The sequence below is a fragment of the Arachis hypogaea genome, chromosome 20, assembly GCF_003086295.3.
Source record: "Arachis hypogaea cultivar Tifrunner chromosome 20, arahy.Tifrunner.gnm2.J5K5, whole genome shotgun sequence".
NCBI lineage: Eukaryota > Viridiplantae > Streptophyta > Magnoliopsida > Fabales > Fabaceae > Arachis > Arachis hypogaea.
Genome location: NC_092055.1, coordinates 137,724,315 through 137,745,009, shown reverse-complemented (window position 1 = coordinate 137,745,009; position 20,695 = coordinate 137,724,315). Strand labels below are relative to the sequence as shown.

The window sequence follows — 20,695 nt, the reverse complement described above, 5'->3', positions numbered from 1 at the left end:
TCCTTCTTTCGAGCCCAAAGACTGGTAGAGACCCTCATATGCTCTTGTTCTTGCTTCACTTATAGCCACTTTTGTCTCTTTAGACTTTATTAGCCACCTTATATTTTTTCCAGTTATCTGTGTTGGGACATAAAGACCACTCTTTAAAGCACTCCCTTTTTATCTTTATCTTTTTTTGTACACTCACATTCCACCACCAAGACTCCTTGTCTCTTGGTCCTATTCCTTTAGATTCACCAAAACTTTCTTTTGCTGTTCTTTTAATAACTTCTGCCATCTCCCTCCACATCTCTTCCGCGCTTTCATTTCCATCCCACTTTGCCTCTCCTCTCCTACCCGTCTTAGGAAGCTTCTTTGTTCCTCACCTTTCATCCGCCACCACCTCGTCCTTGGGTTCTTCGTATGATGTCTTTTCCTCAACTTTTGCTCAACGCGAAAATCCATGACGAGCACCCTATGTTGTGTTGTCAAACTCTCTCCCGGGATAATTTTACAATTAATGCAAAATTTCCGGTCGACTCTTCTCAACAAGAAGAAGTCGATTTGAGAGCTTGTCATGCCACTCTTATAGGTTATAAGATGTTCGTCTCTCTTTCTAAAATGTGTATTTGCGATGAGAAGATCAAAGATTGAGAAAAAGTCCAAAATAATTTTACCCTCGACATTGATCACCCCGAAACCATGACCTCTGTGAATACTCCCATATCCAATCACTTCTCTCCCAACATGGCCATTTAAATCTCCTCCATCAATATTCACATCTAACAAGAAAATATGCTTCCATATATATAATTAGCCCATTACACTTGAAAAGTAGTTTTAATTAGCTATGTTTTTAAATATAGGTTTTAAAAAATTTATAATAACTACATGTTTAATAAATTAAAATGAAAGTGACTTTTAATAATAATAAATTACAAAAAATATATTTCATAAAATTACTTTTAACATTTAAAATAGTTTCAATAGATATAAATATAATAAAAAATACATATATTCATTAATATATAAAGTTATATTATGTTTTTTAATTTTAAAAATATCATCGTATATATATATATATATATATATTTTTTTTTTTTTTCTAAAATATAAATATATAATCCTGTTAATTTATCAAATATAAAATACATTATTTATCAAATATTGAATTACGATTTGTGCCATTGTGATTACATTTTAAATAATCTTTCTTCTAAGGAAGATTAATGTTACTTTTATATTTGCTACCACCCTTGCATGTTACAAATCAATTAAATGCACAAAAGCCAGAAAGCAAGAATAAAGATATAACTCTTACAAATAAAAATATATATGACCTTTTTTAGTTTATTGATATTTAGATTTGAATCCACGTTTTTGACAGATTCGGCCACAAAGTTTTAAGAAGAAATCCCAATAGCATGTGTGATGATGAGGATACTAAAGTATAGTATACTAATTATTATTGTTTTTGTTTTATATAGTTAAAAAACTTTCCTCCTCTTGTCATAAAATAATCAAAATAAAATAAACTTCTGTAGATATATACGCATATGCAAATGCATTTGCATATGATGTATGTATATAAAAGTTGATAAATTTAATTTGAAGGGACTTTGGATTCCTATGTAATATGTTAGAAACATGGTGACACAGAAATGGATACGGCGAAGAGGGGCATGTGAGTGTGCCATAGAAAATAGAAACTCAAAGAATGAAGGCTCCACCGTCCACCTATCTTTTTCTTGGTTCATCCATGCAAAACATAGTGCCATGTTCGCGCGTGTACCTCACGCCCTTTTTACCTTTAAGATGCAAGAGACAGATTACAAGTCTCATTACCTTGTCATGCTCTTGTCTTGAATGCTACTTATCATCACCAATAATGGCATCATATATATAAATGTCAAATGACTTGTTATATTCCTTATAATCACAATCATAATTCATTGATTCCTTCTTTTCAAAACTATACATGTATTGAATCTGTTTTATTTAAAGACTTTGTAAGACACATCTCTATTATATTTATGTTGTGATTACATATAGGTAAACAATTTTTATCTAGTTAATTTTAAATAATTATAATTAATAAAAAAAAGTTTAGAGAATCAACTATAGCATAAGTTAATTTAAGTTAATTTTTTATATTTTTAATTTTAAAATTCAAAAAATTAAAACAATGGGAAGTTTTTCTTTTTTCTTTTTAATAACAAACTTTCTGTTTTTCAACTAGTTGGTTTTAGTTAGTTATCTTCCTAGTTAATTTTTTAGCGAAATCGAATTAATAATTATTAAAATATTTTTAAAAAATAAAATTTAAATAATCACTAATTAATAACAATTAATTAATATAAAATATAATTCAATAATATTTATTGATTTGTTGTTGATTAGATTTTTTTTGTAGTTATCTAAAAAATTTGTTATGTTGTAAAGAAGTATAATTAATTAATTATTAAAGTGAAGGTTATGATGTCTAAAAAATAATGCTTATTTATAAAAAATTTAATATTTAATTTAAAAAATATAAAAATCAACAATTTTAAAAAAATTAAAATTTATTATTAAAAATAAATTAAATAAAATTTACACAACAACTCATTAACAATTTCAGCGGTAAAGTGATTGGGAATGACATGGCAGAAGAAAGCAACATGATTGGTGGCACACTTGACAAGTAGTCAAGTACTCCACCTAACGCGCGTGAGCTGTCACAACGTGATAGCCAGCCAGCTAAGATGAAATGCTATGCAATTATTGTTTTGTGTTGCATAATGTATTAATGTTAGTACTATCTACTTTCTAATCACATCAAACAACTTAACATAGGACAAGACCGATTCTCTCATCTAGTAACTAAAATGAACCCATGTCATAATACGGAAATTAAATTTATGTCAAACAAATTTTGGTATGTACCTCGTATATGGGATGAAGGGGTGATTTATTACCTAATTATAAAGACACTGATTTTTTTACCGGGTGAGATAAGTTAATTATTGTCGGATTTGGATCCTCTAAAGTTTGAATTTCACTTTAGAGAGTAAAGTTTGATCTTCTACCCTTGAATAGTTTTTCTTTCATATTTATTATTGGTCCCACCTACGAAATCAATGGTGAGAGATCACACTTTACTCTCTAAAGTAAAATTCAAACTTTAGAGGATTCAAATCCATTATTGTCTGCTATTATTGCTCATCATCAACTCCTTGTAGGATGCGGGAAGGGCTGTTGTTATTATGTATTCTGTAAATCTATTATATTAATGTGTTTCAGACATCATAAAAAGCTAAAAAAACATAAAATACTTTTTGCAATCTGCGAGAAATATATATAGTTTTTCATACTCTGCAAAAAATACATTTCTATATTCTAAGATTTTATTTAAATACCCCATTTTCAGATATTACACCAAAAATTAAGCTAGGTAACAAATTTTGAAAAAAAATGGCAAATAGATCATTGACCTTTTAATCTATAGACATTTACATTTCTGAAAATTTGAAAATAAATTTAAGTCCTTAACCTTCTCAAAATTTGGACATATCAATCTCTAGGTCTAATTTGTTTCATTTTAAAAACTCTTCTATGTGTGCATTTGTTTCATTTTAAAAACTCTTCTATGTGTGCATCCGTATATCGACCCGGTTAGTATAACAGAAGTCACATTTGATTTTTTCGTTGGGTCTGACAGACTCGAGTGAACAAAGTAATTGATTTGTCCAGATTTTAAAAATATTAGGGACTTAAATATATTTTTAAAATCTCAAACTTAAATATTTGTGGGCCAAAAGATCAATTATCTATTTATCTTTTTCTCTAATTTTTAACATTTAGATGACATTTCTTATTATCTTAAACACATACATGACTATTATGGTAGTTTAAAATTTTTGAGTCAAGTGACAAATAAATCCTTAAAAATTTATATTTTGAACATATTAGCCCTTAAAAAAATATCAATAAAATCTTCTAAGATAACAAATGTAAACATGCTATCTTTAAATTTTTCCTTGTGATTAGAATAAAAGGTTATAACTTACTTATTCACTTTTGTTATTTTAAAGAATTTTATTGGTACTTTTTTTTAAGGACTAATCCGTCCGAAATGTAAATCCTCAAGGATTTATTTATCGATTAACTCATTTATTAATTAACTTTTTTATAAATTTAATTTTGATATTACATAGTTATTAAATCAGATTGATGTATTTAAATTAGTCTTTTAAGTAATAATGAGCATAAAAATTTATTGCTTTTACTGATATAATAATATACAATTGATTATTTATATAATTTTTTTAAATATTAGTAATTCATAAAAACTAATTATATATGTAATATAATTAAAAATTTTAATATTTTAAGAATATTGATACAGAGTTGTCGTTGTTGTAGAACTTAACCCAACATCTTATGACACCAGCTGACGATTGCCATGCACCACCCAGTGCGACTGTCATTCTCTCGAACCACGCGTTAATAAATTATTATCTCACCAACTAGTTAATCAGACACAAATTTTTTTTTTGGACGAATTCCTCCTTTTACTCTTTAGTCGGAAGGAATTATTTTTTTTCCTCTTTGTTTTTTAATAAAAATTATTCGAAATCAAATTAAATATATATTTACATTCATATATTTAAATGAATAAAAAAAATTGTATAATTAAAAGCATTTTTTCTATATTTTATAAATATTTTGTTTAATCTATAATAATTATAATATTAATTTAAAATTTAATATTTTATATATATAATAATTTAACATGTAGTTTATGACTGACTGATATTACACACCATTACTTAACTATTGTGATTTTTTTCTGTTGGTCACATGGGAGAATTAGTCATAGTATAAAAGAGATCATAGAGGAGAGGTTCATTTTTAGGGATGTTCATGGATTGGATGATCGGTATTTATTCGAATTCGATCTGAAAATTGTGGATATTGATCCGATCCGCATACTAATAGGATTAGATTGCGGATTTTGTGTAGGTATCCGTATATCCGCGTATCTCCAAAAACTAAAGAAATAAATAAGTAAATATTCTTTTTTATGTTTTATTTCAACCAATAATTATCATATATATTGTATTATTTTAATGTATTATTTAAAAAAAGTATGTTTAATATTATTTTAAAAGTAAACATATTTAAAAAATATAAAAAATGAATTTTATTGATATTTTTTTAGTAAAAATAAAATTTTAAAAATATTTTTATATTTTGCGGATATATCCGATATTCAATTCGATCTGCAAATATGCAGATCAGATCCAAATTTAAAAACGTGCGAATCGGATTTAAATTTAAAAACTGCGGATATTAGATCCGATCCGATTCGATTCGATCTGCGTTCATCCCTAGTCCCCGACTCCCCGGGGATGATTATTGTTCAGTAATCTTCACTCAATTTTATGATTAGGCCTTTAGGGTGCCTGCTGCCAGTAACGCACTCCTGTAGAAAGTTGGTTTCAGAAACCCATAAGAGCAATCAATGAATTAATGGATGGAATGATTGATTATTTAATTCACCAACTTATTTAATGCCTCCAAATATATATATATATATATATATATATATATATATATATATATATATACTTCTCTCCACTTAGTACAAAAACATCATATGCCGACATTGTCGATCAATTTTCTCTGAGTCAGACTTTTTTCCATGTTTTAAATATTGGAATTTTGCTGAGAAACTAACTCTTTTAATCAATAATAATGATAAATTAAAAGTAGTAAAAGTGAAATTTAAAGGCATATAATGGACATGACAAAAGTTATGATGGATAACAGTTATGACAAGAGTGTATTTAAATCAGAGAAATAATATTTACATTATATTTTCTTTGTATAATTTCTATAAAAGATAAATTTTTTATCTTCTCTCATTATGTATCAATAATTTTAATATTAAAAGTAGATATATTCAAAAAAAAAAAAAAATACATGAAAGTAAGTGTATAAATTAAGTTGGTAATAATATGAAGGAAAAGGATAAGGAACAAGAGCTTGTGTGGGTTGCCTTTCCAAATTGAGGCTGAGAAATGACAGTTAAACCAGAGGAAAGTAAAGGACATATTCTATAGGGGAGGGGTATAATATTCATTTCGTCTTAAGCTAATAATTAAATTAAATTACATATTATTATGTCTCACTCACTTGAACCTGTGTGTCTGTTCCACTTCACTTTCACTTCATTACACAAATCCATTCTCTCTCTTCTCTTCGTTCACAAAACCAAACCACTTCCTCTCTTGCTCTTGAACCAAACCGCATCATCATATTCTACTCTCTTCTCTCTACTAATCCCCATTCACCAATGTATGTATTCTACAATATTCATCATTACTTTCTTCTTCTTGTTACATTTTGTCTTGTATTATGTTCTGATTTGATCCATCGAATGCTTGTTTTTATTCAATTATGTGAGCTTTTAAACATTAGATCAACCAGCCTTTTATACCTCACATTCCTATCAGATTTCTGCTAGATCTTTTCATGAAAACAGCTGCAGTATTTCTTAATTCAGATGCTAAAGAATTTACATTATAGTTGAAATTATTGTGAATATAATATGTAGGGGTGTTCTGAGAAAGTTATCCTTAAACTTGTATTTCTGAATTCTGAGATTTTGTTGAATTGCAATAGCATAGTGTGTCTACAGTTCCATTTAATGCCTTGATTCTTATAGTGTAATGTAAACTATTTTTACATTTTAGATTAACAGTTGGTCATCCTTCAACTACTTCAATGGAATCTGAAAACGGTGTTGCTGTGGAGATAGAGAAACGCATAATTGGGATGACAACTAATAAGGAGAATACAAAGAACCAAGTTGGAAATGAATTATCCAAAACCATAGAAGCAGAATCAGATTGCCCCAATTCTAATGATGCTGTTGAGGCCTCTATAACTTGTTCTGCAAGTAAAGCTTCAAAACATACTAAGGAAGCAAGTGGTGGAAGAGCTAGTGTTGGTTCCAAGAACAAAAAATCTTCCAAGGATAAACCAATCTTGAAGAAGCTTCCAACTTCAATCTCTCAGAAACAAAGGCCAACCCTTTCTCAGAGCCTTTCTTTCCCGGCCAAAGCCAAACTCGGCCGCGAAGAAGGCATGCTCAAAAGCTTTGATGGATATCCCTCAAACACTAGGACAAAACCAAAACATGGAATTAAAGCGAAGGACGAAAAGCCGAAAACTAACCGGAGGGCCTCATTGGCATCCATGCCTAATTCAAAAACCTCTGTGGTAGTTTCTTTTTCTTCTTTTCTTTCCAACATGATTTCCTTCTTTAATTGTTCATTTTCATGATCTTGCATCGTTCTGTTTTCTGTATAACAGTTTGGAAGGACTATTCCAGTTAGCAAGAAGAACCATACAACTGAGGCAGCACTGTAATCTTTACATTATGAAAATTATTCATGAGATTGCTTTGCATTAATTACTATACAGATTAGACTAATTGACTATTACTCCTTTTCTTTAACTTTATTGCAGACCCGTTGATGAGATTTCAAATCCGGAGAAAACACCAAAACCAAACAAAGAGGATGATGATTCTCATTCCACAACTTCGTATGTGTTGTAGTACTCTATTACCATGAGAAATGAGAAAACTTTATGTCATGTTTGTTCTTGAATTTCTCATTCTTGTTCATGTAATTGTTTATCAGAAGTGCTACTCCTAGTCAGAAGACCAGTGGTTCTGGATTTTCCTTCAGATTAGAAGAAAGAGCCGAAAAGCGAAAGGAGGTTCTTGCTTTAACCTTATTGATATGATGTTGTTACCATTATCATAACTAACTGCCAGATACTGAATCACTAAACTTTGTCTTTCTTGCTTAGTTTTTCACCAAGTTAGAGGAGAAGATTCAAGCAAAGGAAGCAGAGAAGACTAATCAGCAAGCAAAATCAAAGGAGAATCAAGAGGCAGAGATCAAGCAATTGAGGAAGACCATGGTATTCAAAGCCACTCCAATGCCAATCTTCTATAAGGAACCACCTCCAAAAGTTGAACTCAAGAAGGTTAGATGTTAACCAATGTTAAGAGTTATAACTATTAATGTTACTTTCTCCTATCAGCTTAAACTTTTGGGATGACTGTATTCATGATATGGTATTAAAGTTTTATGTCCAAAAACTCCAGAGTTTGATCTTTGGTAAAACCAAAAGTGATCAACTTAAACTTTTATATTTGGTAAAACTCAAGAGTTTCATGACACAATTTATCACCATTTCTTCTAGATTCTAACTCTTTCTAGAGAATCCTCTTACTTATGAGTTTATATTTGGTGTGCGAATTAGATTCCAACAACACGGCCAAGATCGCCGAAGCTTGGAAGGAACAAAGAGTCTACTATGAAGAACAACAACTCAGAAGAAGAAAAATCCAAAGTGAAAGAGAAGCAGCAGCAACAGAATGATTCAAATTCAAACAAGTCAAAGGGAAAGGGTCACACTAACAAAGAAGTGATCTCAAAGAAAGCAATCACAAGAACACAAAGCAAGGTGCAGTCTCGGGAAATCAAAGGTACCAAAGGAAGCAGTGAAGAATGCCAAAACCAAGATGTAAATAATAACATGGAGCTGAAATCTGAAACAGATGTTGCACAGAATGGTGCAGTGATATTGAATTCGACTGCACCTGAAGTTGTATCATATGTGGTTACCGTGGGAGTGTAGTAATATAGTTATTTATTTCATTGTTAATGTGAATAATGGAGTTTAATTTGCTTCTTGATTGTGTAATGCAAATAAGAGCTGTTTTATATTATCCTTTTGACATTTATGTATATTAGAATGTAATTAATTCGTTATATTTAGCAAGACATTATTCATTTTTAGCTGCTATATGAATAAGAGATAGTTATTGCTTTTATGTTATGAAATGTGCATCACATTTGGGTTTGGATCTGTAGCAAATAGGAATCTTTCAAGCATGTACTCCTCGCCAATGCTTTTTGTGATTGTGTTTCATTTAGAGTGTTAGAAAGGGAAAGAGACAGCATTGGAAAAAAGGTCTGTGTGGTTGTATAAAAAATTATACAATATAAAAGAGTATTAATAAGTACTAAGAAATCAAAATAATAAAGACATAATATCCTATAATAAATATTACAAAAAGATAAATTTTAATTCTAGGTATTATATCACAAACTCATATACTATCCACTCACACGCCTCACATGCTTAAGGGTTCTTATCAATTATTTGGCATTGCCAAGGTTGGAATCCGATGCAATGCAACGTATTTTTTTTTTTTATTGATGGATTTAACCGTCTCCAATCCTAGACATTACCCACTCACACACACCACACTCCCACACACAATTCAGGTTCTATCACACCCAACTACAATTGAGAATCGAACCTAGAATGTAGCTATACGAAGCCAACAAATAGGCCATCGGTACAAAAGCTCGCCTCCAATGCAACGTATTAAGATGCATACTAATGTATATTATCTTTAAAATTTTGGTGTAGGCGTGTAGCCTCTGTTGGATAGACACCATTTTTGGGCCACCTAACAATCCATGTTGAAGCAAAATATCTAAGTATTCTTTAATGGGCCTATGACCAAAAATAAATTAAGTGGGTCTATAGTATATAGAAACCTTAAATTCAATTATCAAAAAAACAAAAATTATCAAAAGAAAAATCTTAAATTCATACAGAAATTACCAAAGAGATCTGACCAAAAATAAAAATTGATACCAAAGAGAGGCACGAATTCAGTACGCCCAACAGGTTTGTGCACCAAAACGCCAAAAACTTGTTTGGTTTATTGGTGTGCATTTTTATTGAATAGTCATTAGATTTTTTATATTTTTTTAGTCCAAGAGTGAAGATCATCCTAAATGTAATTTAATATAATTGGCTAATTAGTATATTTTGCAGCTTTTGTGTTAGTGGAATTACTTTAAAAATTATTTTTTTTATAGTTATTGTTATTATATCAGAAATATATGTGGGTTTATATCAAAAGATTAAAAATATGTAAATTTAAATTAATTAGAATTAAGTATCTCATGTTATGTTAAATGCCACCTTCAGCCCTCTCTTCATCCTCTTCTCCCTAATCTTCGCTACAATCTCGCGCACCCCAGCATCAACCATCTTGTCGGAGATGAGTTTGAGGACTCCAGCGAGGTCGTCGGAGAAAAGCTGGGACTGAAAAACGAGGTCATTGGCGAGAGAAAAGAGTGACTCAAAGTTGTTGCAGTAGGAGAGGATGTAGCATTAGACCTTGGATCGGATCTGAAGGGAATGCGATTCTAGTCGCTGGATGAGGAGGCGGAGATTCAGTGTGGAGAGTGGTATTGTTGGATCGGAGAGGTCGTGCGTCGAGAGGAGATAGACCTCAGGCGTTGATCGCGCCCAAGATCGAATCCATCGGACGGTTGAGAGAGAGGGAGAGATAGATTGAGGGTGCCGGCAGCTATGGATTCCAATTTCATTCCTCTCTCTTCTCCATCATTTTTCTAATCGTATTCTCTTTCTCTCTCTTTCTATCCCTAATTTTATACAAAATCAAAACAGATTAACAAACAAATTTCTATTTAGTGAAAAGCGACCAGTTTTAGGTACCCTTTTGATCGAATTGATAGACAGAATGACCCTCTGATTTTATTTTAATTCCGTTAGTGTCTCTGTTGAGGATCCAATTGAGGGTTTCGATGGTTAATTGTGATCACTATGGACAAATACGAGGCTGTAAAGGATTTGGGAGCTGGATATTTCGGTGTTGCCAGGCTCATGAGGAACAAGGTTAATTTTATTAAATTTTTTTGGTAACAAAATTAAAACAACCAAACAGAAAAGAAAAACAATCCAGATCTGCGTTGCGGCCGCCATCGTAGTGCTCTTATCATCAACTACTAGGCGACCTTTTCATTTGCCCAGATCTGTACCGTCTAAATCCGTGCGGTGCCTTTCCTGCCTTACTCTCACGTAACTATATATAAAGCATTCATTAAATACCTCCATGTGAAAGTAACACAACCACTTCGAATGACAAACTATTTACTGGCACTGACTCATCCAACAATGGCAGCACAACCATAAAAGAGTGTCAGAACATGATTCAAGAGAGTCTCAAAGGTTAAAGACCTCAGTTTCTTTTCTCTCATTTTAACTTTAGTGTTTTTCACGTTTTTTTTTTTCATTTAGCATCCTAAATCTTATTTTCAGATTGGGAGAAGCAGAAATGGAGATGAGAAGCATAAGGTTCAGTTATCCGGACCCTATCATCTAATGAGTAAACGGTAAAACTAAAACTAAAGGTGTAAGTTAAAAAATTATAATATGACCCCTCTTTTTTAATATGATTACCAAATAAATCCCAATAAAAAGTAAAATTTTCATTTGTAGATATTTAGGTGCATCAATAAGTTAAACAAATTTTTGGCGTTTTAGTGTCCAAAAGAAGTTAGCAAATCGAATCCGTACCCACCAAAAAGATACATCATGTCTGAAATCATCAATATTTATGTCCAAAGAAAAAGACTCCATTATTTATTTATTTAGTTTCTGATAATTAAATTATGGCTCAACATATGAAGTTAATGGAATAAATATTAGAATAATAAATTTAAAAAAATAAAATTCTGCAAACATAAAACCTAAATAAACTCCATTTATTCTACTTTTAAATTTTGACAAAGAGAAATTGGCCTAACATAACATCCTTCATTCCCTCCAAAGTCCAAACTTAAAGGTATTAGATCCTTTAAGCTGTAGTATTTTTCTTTTCTTCCCCCAATTTGATTACTCCGTTTTTACTTTTCAATTTTTTTTTTTCTTTATGATAAATTTTAACCGAAAAAAACTTCGAGATAAAAATAGAGGAGTCTTTTTTACCCCAAACGATTAAAATCACTAAGATAAAAAAGTTGTTAAATAAATAAATTGTTATTCCAACATTGAGTTAAAGCAATTAGTTATATTAGCATGATATTTTAGATCTGAGACTTAAGATCGAATATTAACAAAGATGATAAATTGTAGACAAAGCTACTGAAATAGACTAAACTTCAAAAGAAAAAACAATTTCTAAAAGAATCTAGTACAAAAAAATTTGATGGGAATCCAGTTCCGCTTAAAAAATAATAATTTTTGGTTTTGAACCAATCATATTATCATATTTTAGTTACATTTTCTTCCACCATTCTTTTTCCTATTCCTTTTCGTTATTAAAGGAATAGAATAAGGTCTTCCTCCATTACTAGCACATATTTTCGGAAAATAAAAGATAAAAATACACAGAAAGACACCAAAGGAGTGAAGTACACAACACAACCAATAATAATAATAATAATAATAATAATAATAATAATAAAAGACTGAAAACACACACACCATGAAATGAACTTGCACATGTGATTAAACACAATTACTGTACGTGGGGGTTTCTAATTCAAAGTGACATAGCTTCGTTCTTAACCTGTGTAATTCCATCGAGAAAATAACATAACCGAATCTTACATCAAATATTAAGATCTGTGCTAGGTGACAACCGAGACAACAAAAATAAGTGATTTTCCAGTACATTCAGTTTATTTATTTATTAATAATTTATTTATTTATTTTGTCAGAATGTACAATTTAATCATTCATACGGTGGTCTCCCTTTTGTCCTTGACGAGTTATTTGGTTTGAAGAGTTTGATTGAATAATGAATACCCATATTAGTCCTTAATAAATTTTACATAGGACCTTTTGGTTTTTAATAAATTTTTATTTTTAAAAAATTTTTGAGAATTATTTTTGTCAGATAAATTAGTTTTTCTGTTACTTTTAACCAATTTTCTAACATGTATGTTGAATAAATAAGTCATTAACAAATGTTATTATAAAATAATTAAATTCTCAAAAATATATACTTTAAAACAACTTAGTCTCCCTTTAAAATAATATAGAAATAATTTTAGAGGACTTTTGAATATTTATTCTAAGAATTTTTTGTCCAATGGCAACTAATCAGCGACCAACTAATTTTTATTTGTGTGAACAAAAATATTAAAATTAACCACTAAAATTAACTATTATATATTTATATAAAATGATGTTACATGATCAAATTACTTTGGTAATTAAATTCGACCAAGTTGGTCTTATAATTTATTGGTATAATCAAAATTAATTAAAAGAGACACATAAGAAGAAAAAAATTTTCGTTAAACTTGATTATAAAAATAACTTATTCACCTAATATTTTTTATTTATTATTTACATATATCAATTTACACATTTTTTAATTAAATAATTAGTCACCAAAATAATCAAATTTGTTATATTATAATAATCAAATCATCAAATAGACGAATAATGAAATTTATTTACAGTACAATGATAAATACTTTTTATAAAATACTAAATATGTATTTCTATACATAATGACTAATTAGTATTAGTAACTGATTTTTTTATGTGCATGTAGTATATCATTACTTTCTAATGATATTATTTCTCAACCTGCAATTGTATGTCCCTACGTGAAGGTATACAAAATGAATGGTAGATATTTGCATCAACATATTTGATGCCAATAAGTAGGGGTGTATATGGTCCGGTTCGGCCCCAAATACTTTAGGGGTTAATTTAGTGTAATTTTATCGGGTTTAAGATCGGGTAAGGGTCTCAAAAATAGATCCGGTCATTATTTTGAGTCCGATCCGGACCATAGCTTGGGTCACTCGAATTCGGTCCGGTGACTCGGTCATCATACACAATTAATATTTTGTATTATTAGTGATGGATGATGGCTATTCTTACGTGGAATTTAAATATTGTAAACCTTAATATTTTATGTTATTAGTCATTATAAGATTATAAGTTAATGTTTTATATTTAAAATGCATAAGACTTTACACGAATGCATAATATTGTGTTATTTGTAATTATTTAAATATTTGGTTTTATTAGACAATATTAGTATTGATTATGGTTATGCTTTAATTTTAGAGAAGGGTTGGTTCTTGTTATATTTTTTAAGTGAATTTTACTATGTGAATTGTGAAATAATGGTTGGAGATTAGGTGATTTTTACATGCTAAAGACCAAATTTTCACCCGGTTTTTACCCGGTTTTCACCCGCCCCGAAGGTGCGTAGGTTTCATCAAGTCAAGAATCGAGTTAGGATCTAAAAATTAGGGCCGGTTTATATTTTGAGTCGGGTCTGAGTTAAGCCAAATTCGATGTGGCTCGGTCCATGTACACCCGTACCAATAAGTGACCTTACTTTATATAACATATGTTGTCAATTGTGATTGAAAAATCACTCTCCCAAAATCTATGGCTATCTACCGTGCCACAATTCTTTGCCTTTGTGACATTGCTTGATGAGTTAGTGAGGAATACTATAAATTAAGAAAGAAAAAAAAAGGTAGAATAAAATGCTTTGATATATTCATTAATGCATGATAAATGATGAAAAAAAAAATCGCCTTTAGGCTTTAGCTTACTTTCAATTAGTATTGTACTATATGAACAATTAAAATTTATAAAGTATATGTGATAAAAGTTATATAAAATAAACTTTTGCTTCTTATTATGTCCTTTTGAAGCAAGCAAAGTGCAAGGCAACAACCATGCTTATAGGAGAAGAACCATGCATCCATGAGATGAGTGGCAATTTTCTTTACAACATCAAATCTAAGACTTGGTCATATATATAGTTTTCTTCACAAATTGTGACTTGATATTTAATTTGGCCATGGATCCTGTTACTTGAGGAACCCGCAAAGCTAGACTTTAAAACTAAGGATGACAGCATTCCCTTCTTTTGTTCAAGCAGTGTAAAACGTGCCTTTGCTGTAAATACTAGAAGCCAAGAATAATCAGAACCACATGTCCACAAAATAGTTCTATATTGCAAGCTTTGGGTAACTGTCACCGATAAAGATATAACTATTCATCCTATTAATTTAAATTTTTAGAAAAAATAATTTTTTGATAAAATATCAAAAATTTTTATGACTGAAAGATTCCAAAAAGAAGCTTTTTTGTAAGAAAGTGTATTAGAGATATCATCAATCACTTATGTATCTCATCCTATTAATTTAAATTTTTGAAAAAAAGTAATTTTATGATCGTCACAAATAATAAAAGCTAGTTTTTATTAAATAAAAAATCTCGTGTTAAAGGTAATTAAAATCGACAGTTTATATCTAAATTCGAGAAGTTTAGACAAATAATCACAAAGTCATAGGGTTTAGTAGGAAAAAAACAATGATACAAAACTTAAAACTAGTTGTAGCATCTAACTATGTATTATAAAATAAATTCCTGATAAAATGAATATATAGCAATTTTTTAAAGAAAAATCTAATTAAAAAATTCTCTAGTTTATTCCATGTTTTGACATAGTAGATCGATATTTTGGGGGGGGGGGGGGGTGGTTTGTTTTGAAGTAGTAAATTTTTCCAACTATATTTAGGGTACACAAAAAAATCAGTCATTAAATTAATTATTCGTATGAAAGATATATTAAAATATAAAATTTATATTAAAAATAAATTAAACTAAATATATATTTATACACAAATACATAGTAGTTGATTTTGTGACTAATTTTCACATAGGATTTTTGCAAATTTTCCAACGTTATTAAGCTCAGATCACCTGAATTTACTTAGGTTTGAGCTTACAAGCAAGTTAACTCGAAAGAATCGAAAATTTAATAAACCCTTGCTATATGATTGTGATCGAATGAACAATAGCTTGAATAGTTATTAGTGCTGTATTTTGTTTGTTGGTCTTTCTGTCTCAAGTGATGATTTTGTTACGTCTTATTCTCTCGGTTTCAATGTGGGGTTGTTAGGTTCTACGACTTTTGTTTCCCTTGAGAAAAAAATATGAAGTGATGAGGGAGAATAATTTGTTGGGCAATCAAGGAATGATACTACAGTTGGGGCCAGCTTTTATATAGCAAATACCACTATTTCTAGTAATAAGGCATAAACGTGACATAAGAGACTTTATTCAATATTAGTCACTGCCGAAACACCCCCCTTAAAACCAAAAGAAAAAAAGAAAACCACAAAAGAAAAGAATAATGTGAGTATTATATAGTGACCGACACCTTGGGAGGCCCCGCTATGTAAGAACATGAAGGGTGTCTTATTCATGAAATAAATAATCCAACAACTATTTTCTTTTTCATTAATACAGTGCTATTTGTCACCATAAGTATGGATTTCCGTGAAATAACCCTCTAACAGCTTCCCTAATGAAAAATAATAGAGACTGCCTCCACCAACACACAAAGCAAAACTCCATTTTAAGTCCTTGTTTTCTAATGTTCAGCTCAGTTCAGAGGTCCTTGTTTTTTATTTTTTTATTTTTTCTTTAAGTGTTCTGCTGAGAGGTCCATTTCATAGTTGGTTGTAGGAAGAAAGTTGTAAAATGGAGTTGAATTTGGAAGGCTTAATAGCAATAATATAAATAAATATAATAAATAGAGAAGTAACAAGTAGGTCATGTATGAATTTGATTCACAAACAAACAGAAAAAAATTTAATAAAAAGAAGGGAAAAAGGAAAGGAAAGAAAAGTATGCAAATTGCAACCCGTGATGAAGTGTCGTATTCCAAGGTTATTTATGCATACAGATTACAGAGACATTACCAACATAAGATAAAAATTTAATAAAAAAATGATATGTAATTACAGTATGAAACAAAATGACAGAAAAATCGTTGTCTTCTTCTGTATGTCCACCGAAATCCTGCAACGTAATCGCTTTTTTTTTTTGGGCAACTTTTGTATTAACTCTCTACAACTGCATAATCCATGTGAAAAAGAAAATATTGATCAGATTTTTCTGTCATCAAAGGAAATCAAATAAAGCAATAAATGGTGGGTGACTGGGTGGGGGTAAAAAGCTTACCATTCCTCAACTTGTGTACACAAATTCACTCTTTATTTTTTTTTTTTAAATCTTTTTTTTTCAGCGATTAGTTGGAATGGCGATTTCATTAGCAGACTGAGCCAAAAGCTCCAAGCATGTCACAAGCGACTTGCATCAATTTCCCTGCCACATGCCATTAGGTAAAATAAAATGATTAAGTCAACTAATGACGAGGCAAATCTATTACATGTTCAACACAGGAAAAGAAAATATATATACAGATCATGATTGAAGGCAATGAAATTTGTTTGTATCCGTCCTAAAAGCGTATCAAATAACCAATTAATTAAAGCAATATATATGCTAGTAATTGACAAGAAATATAATATAGGGAATGTGAAATTAGATGAAATGAAGCAATAAAATAAAGGGTGTAGGTGAATAATATAATAGTGAGACATAGACAGACTGTTTTGGCACCTAAGGTTGGGCTCGGTGGGTATGGACAATGTGCCTCACAGGTTGGCATCTTTATTCCTTAATTTACTTTTAATATCTTCCGTTCATCACATGGATGGACTAATTAAAGAGGAACAGAGAATCATAGTGATGGAAATGGAATTCATTAGTTAACACACACTTGTCTTGGCATCTCTAATAGTACTATTTTCCTTGGCAACTTCCTCGCGGCTTCCACCATTAAGCGGCATATTCCTATTCCTAATTCCTAATCAATCATTTATCACAGCACACAACTACTTTGTTCTTCCGGTAATAGTGTGAAAAGTGAAACCAAATGCTTTCAGGTTTCAACCCAAGTAAGTACTAACTAAGCTAGCACATAAAGGGTGAAGCAAATAGAAATCCAACACAAGTAACACGAGAATCAATGGTGAAAGGTGGAATTGGGTATGCATACAGCTGGCTCCCTTCTGTAAGAGGAATCTAAAGATTGCTTCAAGCACTTTCCAGAATGCATTTGAGAATGAAATCACTGAGATACACCAGGATCCTTCTTCTTCTTCTCATGCTAATTAATTGCCACCATATAAAAGTTACCAAAGGACTTGTTCTCCTCCTCACCTTACTTGGCTTGAACTCCATTTCTCTTTAGATTCCCATAAGCCAAGACACAAATATCAATAATCTAGAATGAATCTACCTATGCAATTTGCAATTAACGTTGCAAACACAAAAGTCTCTAAACTCAAAACAACTTGCCCCTTAACTTACTTCAACCAGACTTAAGAACCAAAATAGTGGCTTGCAATTCCATATCAGAATCCTGTCTCAAGCATAGGGCTACTGCTAACTGCTACAACTCATTCTAAAACACACTACTGAAAATCAAGAAATAATTTAATATAATTTGCTTGTCCCTCAATACTAAATTCATACTCCAAAATTAAGCAAAAACCAAATAAACAAACAAATATAATCAAAAGAAAGGAACAAAATCATGCAATGCAATAATCAATTCATGCTTAAATAAGGAAATTAATTTATAGTTATATACCTCTCCTAGGCTTGGCAGCAACTTTAACAAGCGGGGTTGTTCTACGGCGAGCCGCCGCCTTATTGTCTTCCTCCTCCTCCTCCCGCGGGAAAAGAACGCCGTCGATCCCCTGGACGGAGATCCTTCCGTCCGTATAGATATCAGGATCAAACAAATACGCAGAGCCATCGCCATTTCCGAATTTTACAGAGCCATCAGCTTCCTGAGCCGCAACCTTATGCGGCAACCGCAACGTATCGTAACGAATCTTCCCGAACCTTCTAACGGCATTGTACATACTCTCCTCCGTCTGGTACTCCGGTATGATGTGATAGTATATGATCTGCTCCGGCGCCCCCGGTTCGCTCAATTGATCCGTCGTAAGCTTCGCCATGGCCTCGTCGTTCGGCGCCAGAACCGTTAGGACGTAACCCTCGGACACCAACCGCCCCATCTCCGTTGCCAGGGAAGTTAGGTTTACAAGAATGTCCGCCATCTCGTTGTACCCGCCGTAATGCAGCAGCGTCTGGATGAAGTCCTTCACCTGGCGCTCTCCGTTGAAGTGGTGGCGGGGGCCGCCGGGTCCTGGTGCCGGCGCCGGAGCTAGAGATGGTCCAGGAGCCATGGCATCATAGATCGGAAGAACCGGAGGCGCTCCGGCGGGAACTGGAGCTGGCTTCTTCAGTCGGTGAGTGCGAGGATCCACCTCCGGAGCTCCCTCCGGTAGTACCGCGGCGATGGAGCGGAGACTACGTCGGCGGTTGAAGTCTTCCTGTACGGATCGAGGAACTAATAATCGTTCGATGCCGTGGATGACACCGTCAGGGCGGACAACGTCGTCAGGGTGGAGGACGGCGGCGGAGTCAACAGTCTTATGTCCCGAGGAGTTGGTAGTCAAATGAAGGTGGTAGTCGGAGGAGAGCGTTGTGTGGCGCACGACGGAGGTAGCGGCGGGAGGCCAGGCGTCGGAGGGGATGCGAGTGGGGAGAATGTGGGACATGAGGAGGGTCTGGAGTGAGTTGAGGTTTCGAGGCTCGAGAAGGAAGCGCTTGAACTCAGGGTCGAGGTCTCGCTCGAGAGCATGGTTGCGTGGTGCGAAGATTGTGATGTTGTGGTTGCCGACAGCTTCTTCAAGCTTCTGAAGGAGTAGTGCCTTCTCTACTAGCTCGGCGAGTTCGGTGTAGTGAGAATCCAAGAGCGCGACGAGGATGGAGTTTGAGTTGATCTGAGGAGAGGTTGAAGACGATGCGGAATGGAGAAGGAATGGGACGAGGAATACGAGACTGAGGAAGAAGGAGAAGTGCTTGTGGTTGCAGACACCATAGACGGAGGTATCCATGGCGCTGGATTGAAGAAGAGGATACAGATACTGAATGCAATGAGACTTTCTTTTCTGTATTAGAACAAGAACAAGAACAAGAACAAGAAGGAGGAGGAGAGTAAAGTGAGGGAGTTGTGGGGTATAGCTGGTGAGTCTCTTTCTTTCTTTCTTTCTTGTTCCAATGGGGTTGTGTGCAGAGACTGGTACTGTGGGGGGGAAGATGTTAGATGTAAAATGAAAAACTAGCAATATAGAAAGCATACAATTCTTTCAGTGACAGCCTGTATGTGGGGACCACACGGCAACTGGTGTGCTGTTATTATACTCACTACTCACTACTCCTCCTACTCTTTGCTTGTTTTCAAGCCACGCCAAACCCGCTTTTTTTTTTATCCTCTTCTCCGTTTAACATGTGTAATTACCAATAATCTATTCGGTTAGTAAATTCATTTTCCTGAATCCATGCAGGTGTCATGTTATACCATGTTGTAGTATTTCTTAACCATGATGCATATGAATGTTGCTTAATTATTGTTACATAGGGTAAAAAGGAGGGCAGCCCAAAAAAACGTGTTATGTATGGTGTGGATTGTATTTGACTATTTTAAATTTGGGAAAGAAAAGGGAGAGTGCAATGTGGCAAGGTGTCGGTGTTGGAGACAATGAATGAATGATAGAGAATGGGGATGATGCATCATAGTACGCTCCCTCGTGAATTGATAGTTGGTGTTTACATTGATTGATAGCTTCCCTTCCCAGTTCCCACAAGTCTGCTTAGGAAAACTGTTTCACGCAACCATAACGGTGACTTCCCCTCCTGCGGTGGTTCCTCAGTCAATTCTCTATCTTCACTTCACCTTCACTCTCACTCTCATAGCTTAATTAGCTTCCCTCACCCCTCCACTACGTTTCTTCTCATTTTACTTCCTCTGCAAATCACATGCATCACGTAACACTTTGCATTTACAGACAATGAATACTACCATCCATATGCGATGCTCATATTCATACAAACTTACAATAGACACCAA

At 32.6% G+C, this 20,695-nt stretch overlaps 2 protein-coding genes across 3 annotated transcripts; one reads left to right on the top strand and one right to left on the bottom strand.

Moving 5' to 3' along the window:
• Window positions 1–5,996: 5,996 nt before the first annotated feature.
• LOC112784520 (uncharacterized) lies at window positions 5,997–8,883 on the top strand. Of its 2 annotated transcripts, none has more exons than XM_025827758.2 (7): window positions 5,997–6,321; window positions 6,720–7,248; window positions 7,342–7,394; window positions 7,498–7,575; window positions 7,674–7,752; window positions 7,846–8,025; window positions 8,305–8,883. In XM_025827758.2, the coding sequence occupies exons 2-7, from the start codon at window positions 6,751–6,753 to the stop codon at window positions 8,680–8,682; spliced, it is 1,266 nt and encodes a 421-aa protein (XP_025683543.1). In that variant the 5' UTR covers window positions 5,997–6,321; window positions 6,720–6,750; the 3' UTR covers window positions 8,683–8,883. The 2 variants fall into 2 exon arrangements, with proteins under 2 accessions (XP_025683543.1, XP_025683542.1); XM_025827757.2 differs by having other exon boundaries at window positions 6,135–6,321; window positions 6,728–7,248.
• Window positions 8,884–16,552: 7,669 nt separating this feature from the next.
• LOC112782878 (fasciclin-like arabinogalactan protein 15) lies at window positions 16,553–19,911 on the bottom strand. The gene is made up of 3 exons (XM_025825525.3): window positions 18,365–19,911; window positions 16,888–17,031; window positions 16,553–16,779 (listed from the first exon to the last, which is right to left on the bottom strand). Exons 1-2 carry the CDS (start codon window positions 19,680–19,682, stop codon window positions 16,976–16,978), a joined length of 1,374 nt encoding a protein of 457 aa, XP_025681310.1. The 5' UTR covers window positions 19,683–19,911; the 3' UTR covers window positions 16,553–16,779; window positions 16,888–16,975.
• Between the last annotated feature and the right edge of the window lie 784 nt (window positions 19,912–20,695).